Raw genomic sequence first — 15030 nt, 5'->3', positions numbered from 1 at the left:
AAAGATAGGGTTAACTTCCATCTTTCTTAAATAATTCTAATTGAAGTAGAAGTGGGCTGGAATTTGTGATTTCTCGGGGGAAGGGATCCAAGCACTTGTAACAGCAGACATCTCAGGAAACTATTGGCTTAATGGCATGTGGCAAATTATTTACCCCGAAGGGAGACATTGACTGAGGTCACGGCAGATAGATGAGTCCCAGATGTGACACATTTTCATTATATTCAATGCAGGAAGCTGACACATAATTAAAGTATGATTAGGGCTTATTTACAGTTTTGGGATGCTGTTGAAATATTCAAATTCCACTATGGCACATTATTAGTAAAATCGTTAAGACTGTCTTTGAGTCACATTTAAGTATTTTCTTATAGTTTTAATTTCTTCAAAATGTGAAAAAGCCCCATCTCAGATGCTGCCTTGTGAGGGCCTGACATTTTTCAGGAAAGATGTGAGCACATGCTGCAAAGCCAGGTAGAGACCACGGGTCATTTCTCCTTCCCTCTTTGGCCACAGAACAGGTCCCAGGGCAGGTCATCCTACAAGCTGTGGCGACGTCTCTCTGGATTGAATTTAGGTCATGTTCTAGGCAAAACCATAGAGTGTTTCTTGTCCACATCGGCCCTCTTTTTATTGTGCCTACACACTGCATCATTGTGTCTACCTACCAGGAGACAGCCTTCCTCTGCTTCTCATGTTCTTCCCCCCCTGCCCCCCGCATCCCACCTCACCCTCCTGTAGGATCTCTGCCTCAAGTTGTACCTACACCCATCAAGTTAACCACCAAGTTCCCTCCTCCTCCTAAGCTGAGTGGGGATACGACTTAATCATCCCATGGTGCTCCACGCTTCTTAGGGTGAAATCCAAACTCTTTAACATGACTTTTCAAAGCCTCGTTCCCTGCAGACTAACCCAACCAGCCTGGCCTCCTTGGGCTTCCCCACCTTGCTCCAAAGCTCCAACCAAACAGAATTCCTGCGGGTTCCTCAAATGGACTCATGTTCTTGCTCAACCCCAGGCTCTGTACTGCCTAATTCTTCCCTCCCTAACACAGGAGACGTATTCATATGTATTTATGGAATAAAAGCAGCAAGTATGCAACAACATGGATGGAACTAGAGCGTATCATGCTTAGCGAAATAAGTCAAGCAGAGAAAGACAACTATCATATGATCTCCCTGATATGAGGAAGTGGTGATGCAACATGGAGGCTTAAGTGGGTAGAAGAATAAATGAAACAAGATGGGATTGGGAGGGAGACAAACCATAAGTGACTCTTAATCTCACAACAAACTGAGGGTTGCGGGGGGGAGGGGGTTTGGGAGAAGGGGGTGGGATTATGGACATTGGGGAGGGTATGTGATTTGGTGAGTGCTGTGAAGTGTGTAAACCTGGTGATTCACAGACCTGTACCCCTGGGGATAAAAATATATGTTTATAAAAAATAAAAAATTTAAAAAAAAAAAAAAAAGCAGCAAGTAATTGATTACTTAATCCACTAATCAAATCAGTTACCTTCTAGTAATACTTTAAAGTATTATTTTCCGATATATTAATGTTACCCATCTTAATTCTATGAGTGTTGTGGTCTACTGGTGAGATAGATAGATAGATAGATAGATCGATCTTACAAATACATGTCTCTTTAGGTAGTTGTTTTTGTGTATAATGAGAAGTACAGAGGAAAAATGATGTATTCATTTTATCTTGGGTGAGATAAAGTAAGATCTCTACTTCAGATTCAAAACTTTACTAACCAATACATTATTGACTATTATTTTCCATAGCTTCTCTTTAAGAGTATGTGCGTCTGTAACAGGCCAGAGCATTTCAAATACAGTAGGTGAGCATGTTTTCATTTCTACACTCCTCCGTTATACTAGGCAAAACTAGCAATAAGCATTTCTCAGCACAGACCATAGAAAACTTTGATAGAGTCATTTTTTTAATATGAAGATTTCTACTGTATATATGGAAACATCTACATAACTATTACTTGAATGATTGGCATTAATATTATCTGCAAAAAGAAATATAATAATGGGGGGGTGGGAAATGACTGTGTAAAATCATGACAAAACAAGTTTCTCAACTTTGAGAGTGTTTTCTCAAACTTTTTTCAGCTTGTGTATGGTTTCTGATCCAACTATGAAAACAATGTTTTCTGAATAAGCAAGTTGAAATAGAAATTCATTCGAGCGCTGCATTCACGGAATACTTTTCCTTTCCCGATTGTGTTTGCTTTATTTCTGGCCCTAGGTCTGACTGCAGAGGTGCACTTGGACGCCCTGAAACAAAAAGGAGCCATAAAGCGCACACTCTTCCTTGACAATCATCAGTCACATCGCGTCTTTCCACTCCCCATAAAGCGGCAGAAGTCCCTTCAATGCCAGGATTTTGTCGTTTACCTCCGAGTAAGTGTTCCAGAATCTCCTCTCTGGCCTCTAACATTCAGATTCAGATTCCAACCATTTTTCTCTAGTGACTCATCATACTTGTGGACAGATATCCACGTCTATTTTCCTTTTATAGGAGCAAACTTTATTATAAGGTCCCTTGCCCTGTTCTTGTGCTCCAAGGCAGCTGACCTGATGGCCTTTCTGTTCTGCACATTATCCTGATACTGGTACTAACTCAGGTGGTTTTCATTTCTCACTGCCTCCCTCCCATAACACCATAAACGTTAAATGCCATTTATTTGAATTTTTCTCCTACATGAAAATGTTTGGCCAGATGTTATCAACATGCATTTCAGAGCCAACTTGGGAAACGTTTAGGCAATTCAACATTTTTATTGAAAGTAATTTATAATTATGTTTTTAAAGAAATGTATATTGACAATAACTCCAAAGCCTACCATGAAACAGAAGAGCTAAAATATGTATAATACTATTACTCCAGCTTCTTAGAAGTTGGGTTTCTCTCTCTCTCTCTCTCTCTCTCTCATTTAGTCTCCTCCCTGAGCAGACTTAGTGAGGGGGTGAGAGAACCCAGTGAGGACAAAGTTCACAAATGTGCTCTGGAATGTTCTAGAATGAAAATCTGGGCACATGACCCTTAAGTCTCATTATGACCATGACTGTCACACATCTGAAAGTGGCATTTCCTCTGCGTAGTCTGAGGTGGTCCTACTAAGTGCTCAGGGCCTTTGCTTGTGCTATCCTCTTCACCTTAAAGGGAACTGTTTCATTTTCTGAGGGAGTTCAAGAGTGCTAAAGGTGTTTTGAAGTTCACGCAAACTTAAAGAGATGACTAGAGGGGGAGAATCAAGATGTCTTCTCCCCCTGAGCCCAATTCACAAAACTTTCCATGACATTTATTCCATATATAAGTACAGTTGTTTTCCTTTGCAATTTTACTCATCTATGTGGGAACCTGAAGATTGCCTCTTGAAGCATGTACTTCCATGATGCCTCAGCCCTAAACGATTTCATCCCTGAACATGTATTAATTAATTAAGCTGCCTACTGTATCGCACACAAACCTAAGCTGGCTGCCATGATAATCACCTGATCGTTCACTTCCAATGGCTGAAGTCAAATGTCGCCTGCCTTGCACAAACTAACATCTTGTAGCTATTTCCTGGAGCCTTCCTTGAGTGTATGATTATTTTCCCTAGGATGAAACTGAATTCCGAGATAAATTATCTCCAATCAACATTAGTTTGAATTACAGTTTGGATGAATCCACCTTTAAAGAAGGCTTGGAAGTGAAACCAATATTGAATTACTACAGGGAAAACACTGTGACCCAACAGGTAGGTCCCTGACAACCCTGGATGGTTGATTCCCAGTCAGGCCCTGGGCAACGCTCCTGTGACCTTAAGACCAAACCCAGCCACTTGTCTGCATTCCTTGCACCAACTCGTCCCACTGGGGAGATTTTCCTAAAGTGTTTCCTGAAACACTGCATCATCATGTTTGGAGAAGCCCTTCACCTTGTGCAACCAAGGTTTACTTTGTTCATACTGTGTCTATGAGGGAAGCAATACAGTCCGTGATTCTCCAAACACGGCCAGAGTAGCCTCCTTTAGGGACACCGCAGAATGAATGAGAATCAGGCTCTTATGTCAATTCGGCTGTTTTGGGAGATCACTGCCTCGGCTAGGGTGTCTAGTGGGGCAGAAGCTGCTGAGTGAAATGAAGGCTTTGGTTTAATTTGTGGACTTGTTCATACTTTTCAAAAAAAAAAAAAAGGATGCGATTCAGGTTTTCCCAGATTATTCCTGACGGCTGTTTGCACAACACAGGCTCACATCCTTGTGGATTGTGGAGAAGACAACGTGTGCATTCCTGACTTGAAGCTGTCAGCAAGACCGTAAGTTTAAATAAATAAACGTGTACACTTTATCTAATGGAATACAGGTGTTTATTTAAAGCTTCTCTGGAGAAAGTATACACTTCCAACTACTAATACTACTACAAAAAAAAAATACTCTGCATGAAATTCTTGAGCTTGGCTACACTTTTGTTTAGCCTGTGTTTTAGGTCAGTTCTTTGTCACTGGTGTCAACCGACACACCCTAAGATTTTACCATCTTTCAGCAAAAGTAGGGGGAAAAGGTGCTTGTTCAAAGTGAACTTCTCTTGGGGGTTGGCGATTCAGGTTGTCCATACTTGCCTCAGTCCTGGGAGCAGGAGACTCAGGCTGGTTCTAGCTATACCTAACCCAAACCAGCTTTTGCAGCACCTCATGACTCAGAATCATCCTTAAACTTGCCAAAATGAAATTGATTTTTTTAGTTTTCTGGAAAAAAAATTAATGGCATTCTATGGAGTAAAAGGTGTCCCAAAATCAAATTAAGAATCTAAGTCCTGAGGCACCTGCGTGGCTCAGTGGGTTAAAGCCTCTGCCTTCGGCTCAGTTCATGATCCCGGGGCTCTGGGATTGAGCCCCACATCGGGCTCTCTGTTCAGCGGGGAGCCTGCTTCCTTTTCTCTCTCTGCCTGCCTTTCTGCCTACTTGTGATCTCTGTCTGTCAAATAAATAAATAAAAATCTTAAAAAAAAACAAAAAAGAATCTAAGTCCTTCGGGGCATCTGGGTGGCTCAGTGGGTTAAGCATCTGCCTTTGGCTCAGATCATGATTCCTGGGTCCTGGGACAGAGACCAGTGTCAGGTCTCCTTGCTCAGCAGGGAGTCTGCTTCTCCCTCTCCTTTTGCCCCTCCTCCCTCTTCATGTTCTCTTTCTCTCACCCTCCCTTTCTCTCTGAATAAATTAAAAAATCTTTACAAAACAAACCCCCCCCCAAAAAAAGGAAAGAATCAAAGGGCTTCCCAGTTGCCTGCAATGGGGAGTCCCCAGTCTAGCACTGGTAACTGGTCTACATTTTATTATGGGAAGAAATGAGACCAAGATAAAACATCCTTTGTGGGGAAAAACAGATTCATGCTCCTCACCCCCAATACACACACACCCAAAGTTGATCCCACTGCCAGTGTTTGAAATCTGCTTGGCAGATTTTTTTTCCCTGAACTTCCCAGTTTAGCCAGTATCCAAGGCAATAGCTTTGATTAAGGGTTGAAAGTGGCAAAGACATTTCCAAATGTTGGCTCAGTTTGAGGTTTGGAGAGAATTTCCTCAAAATCCTCAATCAGCTATTCGATATCTTATTTTGCCTGCCTCTTTCTTCCCTCTTACGGCTCACTGGGCATTCACACCACCCTCCCTTATTCGTTTCCAAAATGTCTCTCCCTTTTTTCCCATTGTTCATCTTCTTCCTGTTGGGTGTGTTCAGTGATGTCCCAGAGCTGCCTCATCCCGGCTTGTGAGCCAGCTGTCAAATTTCCCGGAATTTTTGCTGGCAGATGAAGTAGGTCAGTAGCCTGAAATTGACCACAGTGGGAAGATTTACACCACTGGAATCAGCAAACGAAGATTTCAGAAATTGAAATCAGCTACAAGTTGGTACCCCTCCCCTGCCCTTTTTTGAGAGCTTGTTGTTAAATATTACCAGGATGTTTTCCTGCCCTAGAGATGCCGTTCTCTCACTTCTTTTTACCAGCTCCTCATGGAGAACTATCTTCATGTCCAAGTCTTATATTCCCACATCTTTCTCCTTTTCTTCCTAGTCTTTAAGTAAAGTAACTATGAATACAGAGAAATATGTTACCTAATATTCACTTTAAACTGCATTTTAGAGATAAGAATCAGGTCATCATTGGAGATGAAAATCATCTTACGCTCATGATCAATGCAAGAAATGAAGGAGAAGGTGCCTATGAAGCTGAACTCTTTGTGATGATACCAGAAGAGGCAGACTATGTTGGGATTGAGCGCAGCAACAAGGTAATGCCTTGCCCAATATTCAGAGTAGAAAAGAGCTAGTTATATATTTGAAGTCAAATCGATGTTAAGTCGAGCCATCTTAGCTGAGACTTTCTTCCCAAATAAAGGAGGACGAAATGGCACCTTACGTTGATCATCATAATAGCAATGAGCCAGGAAGGGGAGTGGTCTTAAGCAGTATTCGAATCTTTCTTGGCCATAGTGCAGAGATAAATTGGCCAAAGATGGAGAGCTGAAGCAAGGAAGAGAATACAACTGGCTGCAGGAGAAGCTCGCTAATGCGACCTATGGGTTGATTCCCCTGCTAACTTCCACCCTCGCTGGCTATTTTCAGGCCTTTGTTTTTAGTTCCTTTGCACTTCAAGCAGGTCCCAGGAGGTCTGGTTTTCATTATTGCTTACGAGGAAGGTCCAACCAGTTCCAGCTGAGCACTGATAACAGCCTAGACAGGCAGTGGAAAGGAAACATTCATTTTTTTCCCCTTCGTGGCCCACCTTTTTGGGCCTGGGACCAAGAAAAGCCAGGTCTTCATCATTTGTCGGTCGGGCAATGCCACCATTTATTAAACTGACAGCCATGTTTTTTAATGATCTTTCCTTATCAGACCATGAATCTTCCTACTCGGGGCATTCTAAGGTTCTGCTGTATTTTTAACCACTTGGTCTTAAAAGCCATTATAAATACATTGCAGGATAAGGGAGAGTTCCTTGTCTTGAGAAATGTACAAACTGGGGAAGAGACCCAGCTTAACACCCTTTCATGGGAGCCAGGCCCGATGGGACTCCCCTTCAGGAATTGCTGATGGGTTTGCTCCTTTAACTACGATTTGCTAACTGTCTGCTAGTTGCCAAATACCAAAGACTCTGAGGAGTTTGAGCATTCGAATGACTAAATAATTCAATGAAGAATAATTCCCCTAAAGAGATGTTAGCAAATTGCTGTGACGTTGATACTTTATGGGCATTAAAAAATGTAAGGAATGTAAAATTCTCTACTTATACCTCTACTCTTGTAGTTTATCTGTTGGTTAAATTATCTTCTTAGTAAAAAAATAAATCCAGGTGAGTAATAATCATGTATCTTTGGCAGTCATAAAACTCACAAGTTTCTGTTGCAGATTTGTAGAAAAATATCACCTATCCCCACTCACATGCAAATACCATATAAACAAACAAAAAAGTTCAAGTATGTTATTTTTTTTAATATTCCAGGGCTCTCCTCCTATTTTCATTTGATTCCTTCATGACCCTCCACCCCTGGCTTCATGAAACAAAGCATCTATTCTAAAATGTTCTTTTAGCAAAACATCCAGTTTACTGTTCACTTTGTTGTGTGGAAAATACGGGAGAACCTTTATCGCTTCTATCTTTGGCTGTAAACATTACAACAGACATTATCCATAATCTCAAAGAAGTCTTTAACTATTTTTCTTCCATCAGTTTCCCTTGGGCAGAGATTTTGCTCAGTCTATGAATTTCACATGACTAAGCCACATTCTAATTTATTTTTTTTTGTTTTGTTTTTAAGCAGTTTGAGATTTGTGTATTTTTTATTTAAACGCAGTTCAAGGTTTTTTTCTTTTCTCTTTTTTTTTTTTTAGACATTTTTCTCCAGGGGGGAACATATTAGGATTATCTGATTGTAAGTTTTGTTATTCTTTTGCTGAAAACTTCATCTTTTTGAAAATAATAGATGCTGACCATCTTTCTCTGGAAACCTTCACTGAGCCAGACTTCATACTTCCCTTTGGTGATATTTTCTAAATTCTTCTAAGAATAAGGGCCTATGTACTTTATATTATGATTCTTATTGATATTATTACTGTTGTAAAATATACACAATATAAAATTTTACCATTTGGGCCACTTTTTAAATGTGTGGTTCAGTGACATTAAGTACACCCACAATCTGGTGCAACACCCAGCACAGAACTTTTTCATCTTACCAGATGGAGACCCTGTACTCCATCTACACCCAACACTAAGTCCCTCTTCCTCCAGCCCCTGGTAAGCACAATTCTACTTTCTGTTGATGAACTTGGCTATTTAGGAGACCTCCCATACTGCATTCCTCTGCCTCATGCCCACCTCCCAGTCAGCGTGTCCAGAACTAGGCTTGTCATCTTCCCACACTCGTGCTTCTCCCCCACTCCCATTTCCTGTCCCAGAGGACCAGTAACCACCTTGTTTCTGCAGCCCACTCCATCCCAGACTCTCCAGTTCATCTCCTCTCTCCACCTAACCACCACTCTCACTGCCTTCATCTGAGCTGATGTGATCTTTTGCTGAGATGACAACAGTCTCCTAACTCGTCTCCCCCACCTGCCTGCCTTTGCTCTGCTCCCCAGAGGGGTAGTTGTCTCCCTTTCCTATGCAAATCTGACCCGATCTCTTCTTGCTAAAAAACCCCATTGCTTTTAGGATAATATCCAAATCCCTTCATAACTACAAGGACCTCAGTTCTATCACTCCTGTTTTCCCCTTTAGCCTCACCACCGGGCTTCCAGTCCTTCCTTTATCCCACACTCTGAATTCCAGCAGGACTGACTTTGTCTCCCGTTTCTATAATACCCACGTGCTCTCTTGCTACAGAGACTGTAGCTGCTGTTCCTTCTCTCTGATGCACCAGCTCCACTCCCTCCTCCCCCTTATCGAGTTTCCTTCTTTCTCTTTATCCTTCAGACTTCATCTGGGTCATGAATGAAGCTGCAGACATTTATTGAGCAATTGAGATGGGCTGGGCACTGCTCTGAGATCTTATATGGATTTAATTTACTTAATACTCATAACAGCCTTATAGAGAAACAGCAAGTCTGTCGGTAATGCCCTACTTTAGAGACAAGGAGAAATTCAGCAACATGCCCAAGGTTACACAGCTAGTATGTAGCAGAAGTGAGACTCACACATCCACTGTTAGGTCTGACCCCGGGCTCTGAACCACTGATCTGCACTGCCCAGATTTGATGTTACTTCTTTCAGGTGAGGCTTTTCTGGTCCTTAAATCTAGGTGCTTAACCTCCCCTATCACTATGACGCTCTCCTATCATAAAATTCAAACTATACTGATTATGTTTCCATTCCTTGTTACAAGTGCTTGTGATTACTTATTACAATTGTTAGGCTTATTGGAAATTCACTGAGGACAAGGGATCTTTTTATCAATGGTTGGCAAACAGCAGGTACACAGTAAATATTTTTAGTGAATGAATACTATGTTAAGAGCTATAAATGGATTAGAGCAGGAGTGACCCTGGAATAGCTAAGGAAAATAATCTAGAAATATCTAGAAAAACAATCATTGTTTCACTCCGGGAAAGGAAATAAAGGTTAAAAAAAGAAAAAGAGTGGGAGGTTCTGGGGTAAGAAAAGATCTTTGACTGATGTGAAAAAAAAGTTATTTCTAGGAAGTTGAAAAAAATGTACATGTAACTTTTAACCTTTAGATAAGATAAAATATTTACTATAGAAACAAAGTCCTTGAATTATATTAAAAAGACTCATGGACATTTTGAAAAGATTTTGCTGGGTTCTTTTTTCTGTTTTCTGGACTGAGTTAATAATTCAAACACAAAATTCTTTCTGTGCAATTAGGGTTAGTTACAGATCCTTAAGAATTTATACATTCTAATTCTACTTTCCAGAGGAGAGAGTATTACCAGGTTTTTGAAACTATGTTTCTTAGCTGCTTAGGATATCATTCAGGTTATGTGGAAAGAGCAGGTATTAAATTGCCTCTAGATACCAGTCATTCAGTCTTTCTTATGAGTGGACATGCCTCCCTTGTTGATTACAGGAGGGAGGATTTTATAGTTACTTGGGTTTCTGTCTGTGTCATTTCAGACTCTCTTAGGAAGTAGTGTGAACTACTTCTGCTCTGTATCTACCACTTGCTACTTTGTGCCCAGCACTGTCCTAGGCATTAGGAATAGAACAGATACAAACCTCCCCCCCAACCCCCCGCACACTGCCCCCGTTCCCCTGAAGCTAATTTTCTCAAAGCATATAATTTACTCAGAAAATTCCTTACCTGGATGTGTTTTCTTGGCACTTCTTTGTTTTGGTGTTGGATCTTAGTTTTTCTGAATTAAGTGGAAAGAATGGAATGGAGGATGGTTTCTGAAACTTATGTGAAAAGTCACATTACTTCCTTAGATGAAATTTCAGTAGAGCTGACAGATGGACCAATGGTCCTCATATTCAGAACGCTCTTCCTTGGACCTCTCCTGGGGCAGAGATTCCCAAAAGGATGCTCCTTTGTGAAAGTCTTCATATTGCAAGTTTATCTCTGGGAATGGAAAGATGGGTCATACATTAGTGGCTCTTAATAAATGAGGGGGAAATAATGGGTGGACATTCGTAGCTGTCGCCAAAGGTGGAGCAGGGCCATAGGCACATTAGGTTTTGACAAATGGAAAGGGGCTCTGGGTGGAGAGCAGGTATGGATTTCAAGGTGGCTGGGGTAGCATGAAGACAAGAGGTAGAGCTGGAGTGGAGGGAAGGAGTTCAAAGATAAAGCTCCTTTACTTCTCCCTCTTGTCAGGTGTAACCTTGCTAACTTGTCCAGCACACAGTTCTAAATACCTCTTCAAACTTGAGTTTTTATACTTTCTAATGAAAATAGGATATAGGGGGAAGAAGGGAGACAGGAAGCCCTGGGTAAACATCAAAGTATTCTCTCTTCCCATCTGAAGTATTTAGAGGATGGAACTAAGATTAATAGTGTGTAATCTCTAACTGGGACCATGGTGTGTAAGACTTTGTGTTCAGAGCGGATCCCTTACAAATGCTCCTTGCGTCATACAGTATCCTCTATTAATATCTGTCTATTAATACCCGTCATTTCATTTATTGTAAGAATAAATTTGTTCAGTGATCTTTACTTATCTGTGATCTTTAAGGCCCAAATTTAACATTAGCAATATGCTAATATTAGCAAAATATTTCTAAAATGTTCCTTATTTTATATAGTAAGCATTTTCCTCCTCAGGGAAACACATTAACTATGTTTACCAATCCAATTTCTTCTTATAATAAAAATTTGATTTTTTTTCTCTCAAGTTTCTCATCTGAGTTAATGGTCACACATGAATTCTTGGGCACATTTGCCCGCACAGGTGTTTGAAATCAAGAGAAGCTTCCCGGCCCACCGCATTGCCTTTGGGACAGGATGTAACTTATTTGCCCCCTGAGCTCTACGCTGGTGTTCTTTCCCACTGCAGGGGCTGCGACCACTGAGCTGTGAATACAAGATGGAAAATATAACCAGGATGGTGGTGTGTGACCTTGGGAACCCTATGGTGGCTGGAACAAATGTAAGAGAAAACCAGAAGCCCTTACTAAGTTCTAATTGAATTTTAAAGAGAGCTAGTACAAAGCTCCCCAATTAGTACTCAGCAGGTTAGCACCTGGCAACTAAAACAAATTGGGCAGGAAATTACCAGGGTGGTGAATTGAGCATTATATCCTATACAGAGCAGGGACTCTGAGGTTAAACACACAAAAAGATGAAGACTGTTATATGCGTTCTCTTTTGACTTTACTCTTACTTGTCTTTTAGATGCTTTATGAAGATATATTTGCTACACATTTTTTCTTGGGATATTTTTTCTTCAAATGTCATTGCAATTTTTTTCTTTGTATTCAGTAAATGACTTAAAAAATAACATAATTAAAGTTTTTAGCAAAGATTATTAAGCTTCTATTTTTGATATGCCTCCCATATGAATATCATTCATAGCATTTTTACATTAAAATGTTACTATAACCCAGCTTTTGAGTTAGTTTTGCCTGGTCTATATTTTCCATGCACTTTAATTGAAGAATAATACAGAAAATTGAAGCAAGAGAAACAAAAGAGTTAATAATGATCTATAATGTGCTTTTGATAGAATAAGGACATGTTTTTCTTCTTTTTCTTAGTTTCCAGATTTAGGAAATTTTCATTCAGGATTACTTGTAGACAATAAGTTTATTTTATTCAATAGCCATTTAAATACACATAGTAACTTCTTGTAATAAATATCTCAGTGGGAATACTTATTATGAAGTCATAAATCAGAAAAAAATTCTGAAATCTGCAAATACTGCATAATTAAATGTTGCATAAACTAAACATACATAGCCCTGTTTTAAAATAAGTAGTTATGATTATCAGTAAAGTGGCCTATTTGAAAAAAAATTTATAAAAATTTATAATTGCATAGGTTTTTATTAGAATAGCTTTCCAAAGTATATTCCAAAGAGTACTGATCCCTTGAAATAAGGCTTTAAATGAGTTCTGTGGTCACTGCTGAGTATCATATCTGCCTTTGGGGCAATCAGGTGCACTTTTACATTTTAAAGATGCTGAGCAGTCCTTCAATAAATAAACCTTTTAACCCATGATCTCTCACACTTATTTGAGCATTTGAAACTATCAAGAAATATCTATTCTGAATTCATACTTTAGGGTATTGTGCTAGAATAATATTTTTGCTTTTCTATACCCTAATCAACTCTATTCCACTGATCCCAGATATTTACAAAGTGTGCCAAGCTATAGTCTAGTAAACTCACTTGCTGGGTCAAAAAAAAAAGTAAATATTTAAATGCAAGATAAAATTTTATAAGTAGATTTTTATTAGCTAGCATGAACTGATTGCCCTCTGTGTTACAAACCCATCACTGTATTTTTTTTTATGTTATCTCATTTAAATTTTCAAAACCAACAATCCCATGAGCTAAGTATTTTTCTTTTGTTATAGATGAAGAAACTGAGAAATGTCAAATAAATTTCCCAAAGTCACACAGGTAATGAATGACAAAACCAAGGCTTAAACCAGGACTGAACACAAAGTCCATGTTCTATCCAGTCTGCAAAATTAGGAAAAGTACTTGGATAAAAACTAATGAATAACAGATGAGTTGAGATTTTTAAATGAAGCCATGAAATATAGAACGGGATTTCTAAGCTAAGAAGTTAGAACATTTTTCATTTGAATCCTTTTATCTAAAAACTCTAAGTCCTTTTACTAGTTTCCATTGGATTTTCCTTGGAAAATCCACCAAGTTTGGTATGAAAGAGGTCTACCCAAGGCCAAAAAGGAGGAAATTGACATGGTAACAACAGTGTTTGCATCTAGAGGTGACCAGGCACTCATTCCTTTTTCAGTAATAAAAATGTTAAATGTAAACCAGAGATCATCTAAGATCATTAATAACTAAGAATAATCTTGGGAAAAAAATTGCCCACTGGTGACATTCTAAGTGGAGGGTAAAAATGGCAGTGTGGTCTTAACCACAAATGTGTTTATGTGACAGGATGTCAATCCATTTTACCAGCAAATAATTTTTGGGAGTCAAGGAAGTAAATTGTTTGTATTCATTTATCTGTGAGGTCTATAGTGGAAGAAACCTAATAGCTTTCTTATCTCACCCTTTAATGCCCTTAAATACATCACATTTTTATTGCATTCTGTTTTATTACAAAACATTTTGATTTATTTACTTCTTCATTTTGTATTTAAAAAAAAATGGTCTCAGTGGATTGTAGTAAAATTCCAAATGTAGAATCAGCCCTAAATATTAAAAAGCATTATAAATCACCAGGTCCATTTATTTCAGTCCCAGTATTTAAAATAATAGTTTTCAAGTCACTTTTTATTTTAATTTAATAAAACATTCAAGGCAGGGCACCTGGGTGGCTCAGTTGGTTAAGCATCTGCCTTCAGCTCAGTTCATAATCCCCGGCTCCTGGGTCAAGTCCAGCATAACATGAGGCGGCCTGCTTATCTCCTTCCCTCGGCCTCTTGCACCCCCTGCTTGTGCCCTCTCCCTGGCAAATAAATAAATAAAATCTTAAAAAAAAAAACTCAAGGTAATATTCAGAAGTATTACTTCTGATTTTTAAGTAGTGATGTCATTTTTGTATAATATCTATAGTGATATAAAATGTATGCCAATAGGACTAATAAAAACTTGTAAATCTCTCAATCAGGAAATCTTTCAATCCAAAAAGTAGTGGTTCCATAAAGGCTCTTTAGAATCAGTGCCCAGAGATCTAGTGTTTGATTCTTTGAAAACACACAGGTCTCTTACTGATATGAAATTGTCACATCATCATTGTTGTATCTCTGTCCCAGGATGACTTGTTCTATAATGAACACCAACATTCGCCAGGCTTCACCACAATACAGTAAGATCCCCATCACTGGAACTGGGCAAACAAGAGCACACTCTCTCATATCATTCTTTCAGCCATTTTTATTGTACCCCTTCTGTATGCCTGATGGTAAGCTAGAGTCTCACAATATCAAGATGAAACTATACAATCCCCACTCAAAAAGAAACTCAAAAGTAGCAATATCAGAGGTTGAGTGATAGGAGAGTAACAAAGAAGGAGATAGGGAATAAAGAGAAAATTTCTGCCTGACCTGGCCTGTGGGATCAGACAGTATATTGCAGGAGGATCTCTTGTCCTGATTTTTGAAGCATGAGTAGAACCTCTTCAAGTAGAAAAAGTAGGAAAAGTTTTAAGAGGTTTCCAAAGAAGAGAGAAGTTTATGTGCAAAGTCCCCGGGGTCTGACTGAAAATCACACATTTGTTAATATAAAGGAATTCATCATGGCTTCGGCATAAGGATGTATGGGCTTAAAAATTAGACACACCTGGGCTTAAATCCCAGCTTTGCCATTTAACAGTTGTGAAACCTGGACGAGTCACACTGAAATGGAGAATCCCCATGTTTAGGACTATTTGGAGCAG

At 39.3% G+C, this 15030-nt stretch overlaps 1 protein-coding gene across 1 annotated transcript in view; it reads left to right on the top strand.

The window, feature by feature from the left end:
• Nucleotides 1-15030, top strand: part of ITGA8 (integrin subunit alpha 8) — a 177616-nt gene that overhangs the window by 103922 nt on the left and 58664 nt on the right. Inside the window, exons 16-21 of the mRNA XM_004757564.3 lie at nucleotides 1788-1843; nucleotides 2260-2414; nucleotides 3620-3757; nucleotides 4250-4317; nucleotides 6141-6288; nucleotides 11507-11599. Coding sequence (XP_004757621.1) covers nucleotides 1788-1843; nucleotides 2260-2414; nucleotides 3620-3757; nucleotides 4250-4317; nucleotides 6141-6288; nucleotides 11507-11599 — 658 coding nt within the window. The remainder of the gene's footprint in view (nucleotides 1-1787; nucleotides 1844-2259; nucleotides 2415-3619; nucleotides 3758-4249; nucleotides 4318-6140; nucleotides 6289-11506; nucleotides 11600-15030) is intronic.

The sequence above is a fragment of the Mustela putorius genome, unplaced genomic scaffold (genome assembly GCF_011764305.1).
Source record: "Mustela putorius furo isolate JIRA1106 unplaced genomic scaffold, ASM1176430v1.1 tig00003913_pilon_pilon_pilon, whole genome shotgun sequence".
In the NCBI taxonomy this organism is placed as follows: domain Eukaryota; kingdom Metazoa; phylum Chordata; class Mammalia; order Carnivora; family Mustelidae; genus Mustela; species Mustela putorius.
Note: the sequence above shows the minus strand (reverse complement) of the source record. Positions and strands in the feature narration are given on the sequence as shown.